At 35.9% G+C, this 14843-nt stretch overlaps 1 protein-coding gene and 1 long non-coding RNA gene across 4 annotated transcripts in view; one reads left to right on the plus strand and one right to left on the minus strand.

Moving 5' to 3' along the window:
* Positions 1–6869: 6869 nt before the first annotated feature.
* Positions 6870–14843, plus strand: part of LOC100644136 (transcriptional regulator ERG homolog) — a 70742-nt gene continuing 62768 nt past the window's right edge. Inside the window, exons 1-2 of one of the 3 annotated variants that reach the window (XM_048407739.1) lie at positions 6870–7132; positions 13792–14087. In XM_048407739.1, coding sequence (XP_048263696.1) covers positions 13805–14087 — 283 coding nt within the window. In that variant the 5' untranslated portion in view covers positions 6870–7132; positions 13792–13804. Of the gene's footprint in view, positions 7133–10019; positions 11310–11454; positions 11476–13791; positions 14088–14843 lie in introns of those variants that run through there. The other 2 variants (XM_003396837.4, XM_048407740.1) reach the window with 2 other exon arrangements.
* On the minus strand, positions 7139–10014 carry LOC125385490. Its single transcript, XR_007224821.1, has 3 exons — positions 9761–10014; positions 9621–9695; positions 7139–8776 (listed from the first exon to the last, which is right to left on the minus strand). It is a non-coding gene; the product is annotated as an uncharacterized LOC125385490 (long non-coding RNA).

The following is a 14843-nucleotide window of genomic DNA, read 5'->3' on the forward strand; positions in this document are numbered from 1 at the left end:
TTTAGTCCGAGATTACAAATTGGTTGTATTCGCAACAGCTAATGTAAAATTACGTCGTATTGTAAAATACTGCAAAAATAATATCTCAATAGAATCTTTAAGGACATATAGATTTCTTAAATTTAATTTATTTTTAAATATTCGTAACTTAAATATTTTAATTTACGGACTTACCTTTTAAATCTCCAAACATTTACAAACAAAACGATACCAATTTCAATCTCCACTTCCACATACACCACGTATCAAGATAAAGCCCGTTCGAAATGCCTAATAAATAGCCCGAACCAGTCAGACCATTTTATTCTTCTCCAGGTGAGGTAACCACGACAGATTCTAGATTGATTTAGCCGGAAAGCTGAGGATGAATTCTAACCGGTGAGTCAGTGGATCGATGTCAGTGTGAATCGTGGTCGAAACCATGGATGAAGCACATGATTCGACCCCATGGCTTGAACCTACCGATGGCAGCCTGTCTGTGAGTATAGACGAGCGATCATATCGGGTCGTTAACTGATATTAATAGCAGGGCGCGGTGAACTCGCTCGTACTGCCTCTGTCTGTCACGTTCTGTCGCTCTTTTGGCCGGGTACTCTGTGCTGTCCTACCTAAGGGACCCTTTGCCCTAATTGTAACAAATTAAATCACGCGATATCGACGATTCCCTCGGGTGAAATCTACGCGCGGCAGAAGCGTGCCGCGATTGTGCACGCCTTTTCAACGCTCTAATCTATTCTCGTCGGACCATTGTTTCCAATTAAAGGGTCCCAGATTTACGCTCAACTACGGGCCATACTTCGGGCTTAGTTACTCGAGATTAGTACAAGATGCAGATCTGTAACATAGGTTCGTTTGGGTTTGTGATTTTTATACGCTCGTATTGTGTTTGAGTGAAAGTTAGAATTAGGAGATTACAAAGTTTGAGGGACTTTAGCAACTAATATTAAGCTGTGTTAAGTCATGTGCCTTGAAGATTTTGGTTTCTATTAAATATTGAATAGAATTATAGATAAGGGTTTCTTGTACAATAATCGATGTTAATAATTCTTAAAGATAATAGTTATTAAATAATTATTGTACAAGCTTCAGCTTAGAGAAATTGGTTTTTCAACTGTAATAAACTGATATTGTTTTTCTTTAATGATATGGTCTATTTTATATTCTGGAATTCAGTATGTAGCTACCTAACCTAACCTAACATCAATCTGTATCACTCAAAATCCAAGGAATCTAACGAGTGCTATCCAAGACTTAACAATCCCAGTTAAAAACGTTCGAAATTAATAAATAATTTGTAAATATCTTATTCTGAGAACAATGATAAAAATTGTATAACTCTACCTGTTTCCCCTTTTTTCCAGATTTTTAGCAGGTATGGTGAACCTTTTGCGAAGCAACCGAGAGAAATCTTCCTCCAGAACGTTGAGCTGGATTTATAAGCATGCGAATAAACTCTTTTTAATATGCAGCACTAACCTGTTGAATGCATTGTGTTCGTGACAAGCAGTGATTACATTTGTTCTCTCGAGTTAGATACATTTTTTATCATTTCAACGATCGTGTTACCGATGATAACCGCGTTAACCGCTGCTCGGTATCGTTGTAGATCAAGGGTGCTTTAATATATTACTTTCTGGTCTCGCTGCTAACTCGATGAAAACCGACCAGAAAGAACAATGAAAGGGAAGCCAGAAAATTTGTTGCAGTAACTGATTCTCCTCGTAAAAATTCCTTTTGTATCTGAATAAAAATATTCAAGCAGCCCATACTTTTCCTATATTTCTTACTAAATCACCAAAAATTAACCATCTTCACTCTACGTGTGTGGCAACAGAAATAAATTTATGTTCTTACTCTCTTTCACTTTCAAATATTCTTCTAAATATAAAGTTAAAAGTTAAAAAAGCTAACAATGTGATGCTTTAATATATTCTGTCATCCAAATAAGAGCAAAGGCACTTCCTTTGTTCTCCAAATTCCTTAATAACTCTTTATCCTAATCCTTAGCAACAATCTATGTAAATATTAGTAAAAAGTGTATTATATTTTTTCATACAAACAAGAACAAAAAGAAGCAAACACAAGCACTTCAATTCGCCGATAACTCTTGACTTTTTATTCCAGATAAAGATCTGTATAAACATTCTTACAACTCCAAAAATATATAGGCTAACATTAATATTTAAATATTTTTTCTAATTCTTTCAAGTCTAATATATCAAAATAAATCTAAAGATAATGTATACCAATATTTGAATAACTGTTTCACATTTTCCAAGCTTTCGACTATTTCTTATCCCTAACAAGAGCCTATCTATCAACCAATAAAAAGAAAGTGGAAAAAAGAGGAAAGAAGAACTAAAGTGCAAGGATTTCGATGCGTGGTACGACAAGGAAAAGGGAAGAAACTCGGGAAAACTAAAAAGAATGGTAACAGAGACGACTTTTGATATTTCCTGGCTTTACCATTAGCCAGACACAGTCCTCTAGTCGGCGAGGGTAGTACGGTGGATGCGGGGAAAGCCTCAGGAAGCTCTAACTCACGGGCAAAGGGGCAACCCACACCGTTCACCCGAGCCAGCCCCTGCCATTAACATTAACCGAGCACATACAGGGTGTTTGCAATGGCATTATCGATCGGTCCGGTGAAAAAAGACCAGCGAATCGAGCACTTTGTACGATACGTGCAGGAAACGCCTAGTTTACATTCACGAAACCCGGCTAAATGCCGATAGACTAGTTTTCGGCCTCTATCCACCGTACCCGGCCCGTTCGTGATTGCCGACAACAATACGGATTATCCTGATTCAGACAGAAAGAGAGAGGGAGAGAGAGAGAGAACATTTTCGACCTGAACTGATTATCCTTCGGATTCTCTTGGAAGAGGAAGACTCTATTTTGGGCGCTTGCAGAATTCTATTGCCAACCAAGGGTCATTTGGTTTGAGTGCTATCTTGTTCTTGGTATCAGCGTAGAAGAATATGGAAGTGTCCTTTTTGTTGGTTGAATGTTTTCTGGATGAAATATTGGAAATGAGTAATTTATTATTTTAAATGGAATAAATATTTTGTTCTAAATAAAAGAAAAAGATTCTATCTATGCAGTCCTTCAAATTATTTTTTGGCTGGTTAAGTGATTCTTGGAATAAGTACTGGGATGATGATGATTCTTTTATGTCTTTAGAGAGAAATTCATTATACTGTGTACAAGATAAATATTTTCTTCCAAATGTAACAGTGGCCTTAAAAAGAAATGGGGAATTTAAGTGGGTTGTTTATCCTCCAGGTTTGTCTTAAGTAAGTATTTAAATGATATGATATTCTGAATGAGATAAACACCGTATTCGCCATAATTAAATAAGATGGCACCACGAAAGTAAAGAGCAAGTTGTTAAAGAATTTAACAAATAAAGACATGAGAAAACTTTTATCGCTGTTCTTTATCAATTCTCATATTCTATAGCAATTTTCAACCCTATTTGCAGTACCGCAGAGACGCACAATCTCTAAACCAAACGCAACCTAATAATCTTTCAAACCCCTGCAATTTCGCAGAAAAAGAAACAAAAATTTCCTTATTATTTACCTAGTGATTCGTGAATAATCGATTGAACCGATCAGCGTTAAGAATCAGTCTCAGATCGAGCAGTTCTTCTCCGTTTCAACGACCATCCCCCTTGGCCAGTTCGTTTCCGGTGGAAATCACGAACCATGTCTAGCCGTGGCTCGTTGTTCATGCGTGAAGCCTCCAATCGTGAAGCAAGGAACAATGTCAATCGTGCGAGAAACATCGAACCTTTTGTGTCCTGATCGATGAGTGCGTTTTCGTGTCCGGACCACGGTGGATCCGTGCTACTTCCGGTCGCGGCCATCGTCAACCGTTTCCACGTATAATCGGCTATGCACGGTGTACTGCTCACTATCTACGGATAAAAGTTATAAGAAGTAAGATATAGTATAACAAAGGAGAGAAGAGATTTTTTGAGATAAAGGGAGATGAGGGTTGATAAAGCCATGTTTTTCTTGTTGAAAGAGGTAAGATGGTTTGGGGATGTAGAAGAATGTTGGTTGAGTGCAAGTCTGTGGATAAAATTGGTTCTACGTTATTAGGTTTCAGGCCTGTGAATCTGTGAAGAAAATAAGAACATTATTAGGTGAATAGGCATTGGGAAGAAATAGAGGAAAGATCTACGGCTAGGACTGTTTAAAGTTTAAAGAGACCTATGTTCATATCTATGTATAATTTTCTTAAAATCAAATTGAGATCAGCAACAAACATTTGCAAATTATAATCTGATTTAGATCCGAAGGACTATGAGAAACAATAGGACCGGATTTTCTATAGCGTAGTAATGCGATCTTGAAAATCAGAGACCGATAACAATAACACGTGAATTCGCGTTGATCGCTACGGTTAACGAATAGGACGATAACGATATATGGTTATCGACGATATGTTGGAACATATACCGGCGGCTGGCCGCCAGCACCCTTTCGAAACCGTGCCCTGGCCACGTGTCCGACGTGTCGCGCCCCCGTTGTTACTGCACGCCGTAGATCAGATAATTTTCGTACAAGCAGATACCCGGTGGAAGGGCGGGAACGTATACGCCATGACCTTGCATAAAGATCACGAGATAACATTGATATATTAATCGAATTTACTACTTATCCTGGGAATGTTATTAGCTCTACGAAATCTCTACGTGTTCATGGGCATTGCTCTCTTTTAGTTCTGGTTTAGAATTGTCATTATAGTATTATTATTGTATGGCTAAATTTATGGAAACGAGTAGATTAGTTTTCTTAGCATTTGATATCTCTCTTGACAATTATTCTTTGGTTAAAATATTAATTTAAAAAGAAAAGAGTAATCTATCTTTGATCTAAGCGCAATAACAAGCAAAGTATAATCCATAATGTGTTGCATAAAGATTAGCAGATAACGTTGAATTATTCATAAAAACAATCTGTTATTTTGGAAATGTTACTAGCTAGATGGGGCATATAAAAGTTTATAGGTATTGTTCTTACCTAACTATGGTCTAGGATAATTTAGGATATTACTTTATCTAAGTTGGATTTAAAGTAATTTTAATCCCACGTTTACTCAAAATTCCATATTTAAATCTAACATCATTTCCAATCAATGCACGTAACTGAAGCTACAAAGAAATAGACGTTGTTCTTACCACATCCTCTTATTTTAGAGCGTTGAAAGATTTAAGTGGATAAATTCCCGCGAATCGGAGGTGAAAGACATTTAGTTGGAAATATTGGATTATTATAAAGGCCCATTACGGAGTACAATTGAAAGCTCAATGTTCTCGTCATCTTGAACCTATGCCAAAGTCCCATGACCGCTGCACGCCAAACTTCGAGCTCTTGTATGCAACAATTTTCGTTCTGTTTTGCTTGAAAACCCTACTCCTTCCTTTTTCGTTAACTTCTTCAGTCGTTATAAAGATATCAACATATCGATTCCAATTTAAATTTAATCACACCAAGAAGAACTAGCAATTTCCTCAATTTTCTCATCAAGTAGCAAATATAATAGATGCAATATTAAAAATAAAAACGTATTACAAAACACTTTGCAATGTTGTATAATTCTAGTCTTTTCCAAAGACCACCGTAGAATATCCAACAAACAGTATTTATAGTCTCCCTTTATCCTTAGACGATTTTTGTCAAGTATTAAGCATGGACCGTAATTATGGAAATCGTTCCGGTTTTTTATCCTGATATTTCTGCTTTGCGTTCGAGAAACTTCACCGTCTATCGTGCTTTTACTACCGTGTATTAGACCTAAAATACCAACATAAAATATTCGAGCCAATAATATAGTATTATATTATGATATTAAAATTAATTACTTTCCTTTGTTCAATGAATTTTTCATTTTTCATTTCATCGTATTTAACATGGAAAATTCGGAGTAAAATAAATCCGGATATCAATAAAAGATCCTTGTCCGTATCTGTCCCTTTCCAGAAAAGTTAAAGTATATGTATTCAATACATTTCAACTTTTTTAAACAAAACATCCATCTGTGAGTGTATCCGTAACTATATCTTAAAAAATTGTACCTAATTAAATTTTGTGGATCTCATGACAATAGTTTCCTTTAAAAAATATTTAGTGGACCATTCGAAGACATCCAAGAGCCAAAAAAGGTAACTGAAAGCCAAAACGCAACACCTCCGAAGATTGAGAAACTCTTAAGAGACTGATCACCCCAACGAAGACGTTATTGTAAATCCAACGAATCCAAAAAAGAAAAAAAAGCAATAGATATATGATGGAAAAAGTGAAATTGAGCTCCTGACAAAGTGCAACAAAGACAGTCATATACGTAAAACAAATATGAGAGACAAGGACGTAGAACGTAGTAGCAGAAACAGGTCAGATAAAGACAGACGGAAAGAGAGAGAGAGAGAGAGAGTGAGAGAGGGACAGGCAGGAAGGGAGAGGAAAGATCCACCCTGGTGGATGATCCCGCCTCTAAGGAGCCGCTTCATACCAGAGCCGGGCACGAGGGGGTTAGCAACCAACCCTCCTACCTCCTCCACCGCCATCTCCACCCTCTCTCCCGGCGTCCCGGCGCAGGCTCCGATACACAGCCAATCGTCGGACCGCGACTGATAACGACGCTGCCAAATGTGCGTCCGTCGCATCGCGGCCGAGTTCGCCACGGTGGTCCACGCGTTTCTCGCAGCCTCGTTACATCCTCCGGGGTTGTAATCCGCTCGGATAGCCGGCTATCGGCCATCGTACGCCGGTTCATTTGGTTGTTAAGTCTGTTTCACCTGCCTGATTTAGTTGAAGCTACGGCTTCCTTTGGATTTTATTTTATGTATCGTTGGATCTCTCTGCTATCATTCAATCCGCGTGTTCATCCAATGTTACTGATCTCCTAGTTCGGTTCTCCTCGTTGAAGTTTTCTTCTCATTGAAGGATACTTGAGAGAGGAACGAGGTTTAGTATTGGGTGAAGTATATATAGAGCGTGGTTGGGATTTTATTGCAAGTGAAGAGGTGAAGGTTTGAGACTTGGTTTGAGCTACCTGGTGCGGAAGACGAACTGGATTTGACGGTGCTGGATAAGGCTACACGCAGGACCCCGCATTGACGGTGAGTTGGATCTCATTTTGGATTTTTTAGTTGATTGTGATTGCATATATTATTGTACCTATAATATGAAAACTGTAATATGAAAACAGCTTAGTAAGCAATGTAGTAAGTAAGAATTTGGAATATGTTTAACCAAAATAAGAGTACTATTTATGTAGTTTGAAAGTTAATGATTTTGTAGTTGTAATTGTATAAGAATAATGTAATAAATAGTATAGTAAGTAAGAATGTTGTAGAAAATTGTAATAAATAGTATAGGAAATAAGAGCTTAAAACAACTCTGAAATAAATGTCCTGATAGCTCGGAAGTCAATGACTCTACAATGACTGAGTTTTATCTGTCTGCTTTGTCTTGGAATTAAGCTTATTTTGACAATAAGAAAAGACCGGCGAAGTGACAGTTTCCATATTAACATCATGAACAAAAGATCCTGTTGTAGCAAATACATTATACATTATAGTATTAATTTCATAATAAAACATTTAAGTATAGAAAAAATGATAACACAATTTCGGACGCTAATAAACGATGTTCCATTGATATATAACGCATTTAATGATTATTAAGTCTAAGTCAAATTTCTATTTGACATAGTTACAAGATCATGAGATTTGTATAAATCATTTTACCGTTACACTCATACATACGGCCAGACAGGGTGTAATGTCGCTTCCACCATTCCTGAAAAATAACTACAATGATTTAGAGGTGTACAGTAGTGGAACTATCCGAACATTTATCGCCTCGTGGGCGAATTTCCGATAACCGCTGAATAAAAATCGGCACGTTTATTATTCCCGATTCTTTCCCACGGGTTTTACCGGTTCGTGTTTATGATATACACTGTGTACACCCTCGTGAACACCAGCCTCACCTGTCTGCACGCATGTTTCGCGTATTAACCGCTCCGGCGTGTATCTTCAACGCTAAATTACCGCCCACGTTCGCAATTTTTCCTGCCGTCTCTTTTATTGGCCCGCATTCTACACCACGTTGTTATTCATTTTTTTAACGCCTCGTAAATTCTGCAAATCCTCCCCCATTTGTCTCTCTTGTATTATCGTTTTTTGTTTCGTGTCATAATATCTCTTATGTAAGATTTCTTAACCCATTAAAGATCAATTAAGGCAACGTTCCATTTACAATTATTCGCAATCAATTTGCATCATTGAATTTTGACATCCTTAACATTCAGACTGCAAAAAGAAATTCTAAAAGTTCACTTAATATTTTTTTCATTATTACTTCATACACCTAGATTCTACAATTTAAAGTTAAAATTTAAAATTTTAAGTTAGCCTTTGATTGGTTACATCCATTTTTGTCTTTGCTCTTCTTTTCTCTTTACTGTTTAATTCGGAAATCTTTGTTGCACCAAGAAGAATTCAAGACTTACTCGAGTCCATCGTTAAATAGGTGTTCTTGTTTTCTGCGGGTTGTGTTCACTGGTTATCGTTTGGCTCTATTTTCGTCGTTAAAGAATTCCTGTTTTTAGAGGAAGAGCGCCTCGTTCAGGTAATATCCATGTTTTCCTCGCTGTCCTCTCTTTTCATCGATGAACTTTGTCATGTATTAAGCATGGATCGTGATCATGGAAGTCGTTCCGGTTTTTATCGTTGTACTAGTATTTCTGCTTTTCTCGTCTGAAAAACGTCATTGCCCCTTGGACTTTGTATTTTGCATATTAGAAGAGAAATATCGAGATAGAATATGTATATCGAATCAAGCGCATAGCATTATGCCTTAGTATTAATATTAATTATATTCTTCTCTTTTTCTTGTTCACCTCCTGCTGTGCAATAAATGGGAGACTTTTTGTGCGATTGTATTTAATATTATACAGCGAATCAAAAGATTAATTTTAAATGGTTAATAATCATCGTCAACTTTCTTTTACGTTTATTATGGAATCATAAGAAAGAATACATCTATAATTAAGGAAAATATTATTGCAAATCTTGGGATTTTATGTATTACTTCCGTAAAATTAATGTGCAGTATAAACTCTATATCTTACCAAGTTCCAACAATTATGAATTATATATCTATAAAAATCATATATACTTTACCTAATAGAAGAATCCAGAATTCTTCCTTCTTTTCAAACAAATTCAACATCCAACAACCATAAATCATATATCAAACCACAATAAGATATCAACCACCAGACATTACAAGCAACAATGCAAATTCTGTTTAAAATAGAACAATTTAGCAATCTTTCTCCTTTGCAAAAGTGTCCAATTTTTAATAACCATAAATCAGATCTCATTTTGATTCTAAGACTTCATTGAAAGATCAAATACCAATTTTATCTAGTCATCAAGAAATCATCGTGCAATTCTTTCTAACCCATCATTAGACAGTACCAACAACAAGAAACAATGTATAAAAGTATACTGTACCTAAAAAAGGACACAATCAAACACTCTCGTTTTAAACATAATCATTAACATAGAATCAAATACCAATCTTCAATAACAATACCATACTAATCACCAGAGTTACAAGAAACCAAGCAAACCATCATGTAATTGCCTGTTCATCAAAAGAGCGCTCAACCTAAAACAGAGTGAATCCAGCATCCGTCCTACGATTCCATTGCACACAAGCAAAACCAAACAGACCATCATCGAATCATCCGGTAAGAAAACGCAGCAAGGTAGACGCATGTATCGTTTTCTCCCTCTTTCGTATTGAAAGTACGCGCGGCCGCATCGTCCGCGACACAGTGCATTTAAATAGTGTGTGTTGGTACATGCGAGAGAGAGTTTAGACGAGGTAGGCAGAGGGGTTTCCGGCGAGCGTTAACAGAGTAACAGAGTGATGTAATGAGGCCCGGAAGCAGGCAATTTGCTGGCCGCGGCGGCCGCAGTTGCGCGAGACAACCTGCCCGGAGTACCTTCTTCTTGATATCAGGTCCAGCCTCTTCACCAACCGATATCCGACAATCCTGTGTCGCCACTGATCAATCCAGACGGCGCACGTGCCGTATCCATAGTGATCCCGCCAATCCTTTACGAAATCTTCGATCGAAAGATCGACCGGTCTATTGTTTACATCAAATACTTTAGTGAAATTTTACAACGTTTTTCCAACGATGATTCGTCGCTCCCGTGCTTCTCTTATCAAGTTCTGTCGTTGAAACACAGCGTCCTACAAATGTACAAGAGATTAGTGTGATACTGATTAGAGGTTAAGAAGATAGAAACACAAGACAGTCGAATGTGAGAAGAGTATGGAGCTCTAGCTACGTCTACGTTTAGAGAAGATTTATACATACCTAATGTTTATCGCCATTATTTTGGTGCGAAAGATGTCAAACGATTTGTAAATCTGTGCCCTAGGACAAGTCTTACATTATTGTGGTCTGTTCGGGAACGAGCTCAATAGTCATACCAGAAACGTAACATGCACTATATATTAATAGTATGTGTGCAATAACATTAGTTATAATAGTATACACAAAGTGTATTCTAATATAAAAATTTGTTTTTAACGAGAAGATATAGATATATACAGACAAATCATACGAATTTTCCTGACATTAGTTATTATCTGATATTGAAAGTTCACTGGATAAAACTCCATGGGATTAACTAGTGTTGTTATTCCTAAAACGTATAGTATACATATGTATAGATAATATATGTATAATAGGACTATACGTATGATGATATATACTGTTATAAAAATCTGTTTTCAACAAGGAGATTTATAGTAGATGCATAATATTATATGCATATAGAAGGATCGTATGAATTTTCCTCATATCAATTGCTATTTAGTATTGAGGATTAACTGGATGGGACGCGGAAACCGTATACTTGCGGCCCGCCGGAGGTGCATCGTGATTATGTGACAGTTTTGTGAACGTGATTAAATTGACCTCGATACATTGTGGACATCCGTGCGGTGCGTTTAATTCCGAACTGTGTTTTCGCTGCTTTCCACTCAATTCATCGTTTTCGATGACACCTACGAATTTATAAAAGAAAAGAAAAAAACGATGTTTCGTGTAAAACCTGATTAGATCTGGAAGAAATCATCGTTTCAAGTTGGAGGAAAAAGAAAGAGATTATATCTTTTTCTTTTCTTATCGAGAAGACGATCGATGGTCAGCGTGAACGGTGTGCAGCTCGCATTTTATCGTGGACATCGTCGCAGTGACAGCAGGTAAAACTCGCGTCCATTTTTCCTCTGGTCATTGTTCGTTTCCGGTTAATCGAATAATTCACGTAACTCGTAGGAGGAAGTGACAGATGTCGTGGATACGTAGAGAACACAGAAAGAAGAATTTTGTTACTGGAAAAGATCTATATTTTTGTATATACAGATAACTGTAAGAAGAAATATTATTTATCGCTTCCTTTTTGAAACTTCTTTATTATTTTTATTGTGTTTGATTTGTGATAAAGATGTATGATTTATGACGATTACGATGTACATATACATAAAACAGAGGAAAAGGGATCGTGTTTGTGGAAGGAAGACATATTTTTACACAGAGAAAATTGTAAGGAGAAATGTTATTTTTTTTCTTTTGAAATGTCTTTTTTTAAATTTTTGGTGGATTAATTTGAGATGGAGAGTGAAAATAACGTTCACGAAGATAACGATGCAAATGTCATTGTGGTATCACTTTCGGAATTCCGATGGAAGGCGATAAAGTTGGAGGCCGAGTCGATAAAATGTAGATCGGCCGGTAGATGCAACGCGGTAACCGCCTGCTCCTCTCTAAATTACGACAGATCGATTACGAGTTCCCGCTCGTTACGTGCACGTAATCTACCTCCAGTTAGCCGTTCGTTCGCGGCTATCTTCTCTGCCACCGGATTCTGAAGTCTCCTCTCGGTGACTCTTCAAAATTTCCTATTCGTTGCAAAGTGCAAAGACATATTATATATTTTTGAATGTATTTTAATCTTCAAAAACTAAATTCACAATCTTTTAGAAAAATTATATCGTAGTGTGTAAGTTATGAATCTTAGTAACTCATCATAGACTTCCAAAATATAATGCTACTTTAAGAAAAATATACTACATTACACAATTTTAATTACTTCTTTTTAATACGTTTGAAGTAGTATTTTGGAAGTCTCTATCCAATTATTTTGTGATTTTTAAATCATTGGATGCTGTAGAAATATAGTATGTATTATCTGCATTCCTTTCTATAATGCTATGTTAGGTTTCAAAATTTGCATTTAGTTGCATTAAAATTTTCAAATTGCTGGAAAAATTTACAGTATATATTCTTTTCTCAATGCAACATTCAATTTTGGAAACCTTCATTGAGTTATTTTTAAAGTTCTAAATCATTGGAAGATATAAAAATGTACTATATTCTTTTTAATATAATATTAGGTTTAAGAAATTTGCATTAAGTTGTATTGATATTTTCAAACGTATAAAATTAATATATGTATTAATAATATAGTATATTGTTGTTTAGGAATGCTATCAAAAAACAGCATCTTTCTTAATGGATTAGGATGCGTTGATTGATTAATTGATCGAGATATCGTGCATGTTCGGAACGTCATTGCGGTGTCATGATCCGAGATAATCCGTAATGGATAGATCGTAGATATAGGATTTAGGTAACGATCTGTATAATCTATTAACAGACACCATTCTCGATGTGTAAGTTATCAATGATTCACGATGATTATCAAGCACAGAAATTCACTTAATTACTCGAAGATGATAGTTATTAATTAAAACAAGATATTTATTAAAATATTAAAAAAAAGATATTTATTCGATGATTCATCTATCGAACAATTTAATCTACCGATTAATACTCTTATTCTTCTTATGAAAAAATTTTCAATTATTCTGTACCGATGATCTTTCCAAGTGCTTTATGTATTCTTATTTTTAATTACGTTTCTTGCGTGAGAAGACAACTTCTGTATAATAAGAGCGCCAGCTGGTTTATAAGTAAGAAACTTTCATGCGCACATGCTCGTTCGATTTAATTCGATCGTAACTTTACCGGATGCTTTGAGGGTCCTTTAATGATCCTTAACGACACTGCTTACTGTAATACGCGAGTACTAGCGAAGAGTCGCAGTAATCCATGCTCTGTTAATACTGTTGTCTATGGATTCTCTTCTTCCCTTTGTCATTCGTTGCCAAATTAGAAGAGATAGAATCTATACCATAGAGTATATCTTATTGTTAGTGAGAAATATTTAGAAGTCTGAAATATTTAGAAATATTTAGAAGATGAAAATTTGTTTATGTCATTTTTTTATTATTTACGTTTCTTTTCTATTGATCATATTGCTCTTCTATTATTTACGTTCTTCAATTCTCTTATAATACTCTTCGTCATTTGTCTCATCTGTTAATATAATATAACATAGATTTTATAATATTACATTCATATGCCTTTATTTTTCATCTTGATGAAAATGATACTTTAAAATATTAGATGGTAAACTGACACTTTGTCATATAAGAATAACAGAGAGCTAAGAACGATGTGGCATAAATCAGCTAAATGTTCTGTGTTTCATAAAAATTTGATTACACTTTGATTGATTTTTTTGATTGATTTTTCAAATTACAAAAACATATTGCGCCAGAGAATAAAGTTATAATTTCATTAATCTGATTAAATAAAGTTAAAATTCGACTAATTTTTCAGGGGCTCTTTGGTGATGTACGACAGCGCTAGCTGTTCGTACGCAGGTGCGCTCGAATTAAAGGGAGCCTCCGGGGCCGGAGCCGCGGCCGCGGCCGCAGGAGTAACCGCGGCCGGTGTTAAGCAGGAGAATTGGCCCTACCGTGGCCTGACCTGCGGTAGCACCTTCCAGAGGCTCAAGGAGAGCGTCGACAAAGCGAAACAGGCGCTCGCCGACCGCGGTGGATATCTATCTGGTGCTTTCTCGCCGCCACCACGTGCCAATCCATCCGCCATTTCACCAACCGCGTCTATTACCGGTGAGTCTATCAAAAAGACTATGTAGTGAAATGCTGTTTACTTTAATTTGATTGTATTTATTCATGTAGGTGGAAGATTTTATAGAGGATAATGAACGTAGAATAATATTTTGCTTTTTGGCATTGATAATGGTAGTGCTTAAGTGAGATGCAATGAGAAGTTATAAGATCTTAAAGATTTTTATTCTTAAAAATGAAGAAAGTTTTTGTAATTTGGATGCAGCTAAATTAGCCTGTTACATCGTAGAGATATTATAAATAATAATATTTGGTTTTAGATCTTGTTGGTTTGGTGTAAGATATTGTTGATTGTGTTGACACTACTAAAAGATCAAGTGATTATTAAGATTAGAGTAAGCTTTTAAAGAAGGTTTTGTATGATAGAAGAACTGTACTTTTATGAAGTTTAGTTGTACAATTAGTTTCTTTCTTGTTTATTTATGTAATTATCAGTGCCAAGAAGTAATAATATTATGGCTTTATATTTCATTCTGATAAAAGAACTAGGGATTGATAACTATGACAAATTTATTAATTCCGAAACACATAATGTGATATATGAGGAAGAGTTGAAGGAAAGATTAAGTAGGTTGTGTGATAGGATGATTCGATACACAGGTCTTGAGTTAAGGAGTTCAAAAGCGGGTTGCTATTAAGGAAATGAAGAATTATCGAGGAACTCTATGGTATTTGGATTGGGTCGAATTGTACAATATCGCTGATAAGAAAAGAATTTGATAATCTTTGTGATTAAGA

The sequence above is a fragment of the Bombus terrestris genome, chromosome 7 (genome assembly GCF_910591885.1).
Source record: "Bombus terrestris chromosome 7, iyBomTerr1.2, whole genome shotgun sequence".
NCBI classification, from domain to species: Eukaryota; Metazoa; Arthropoda; class Insecta; order Hymenoptera; family Apidae; genus Bombus; species Bombus terrestris.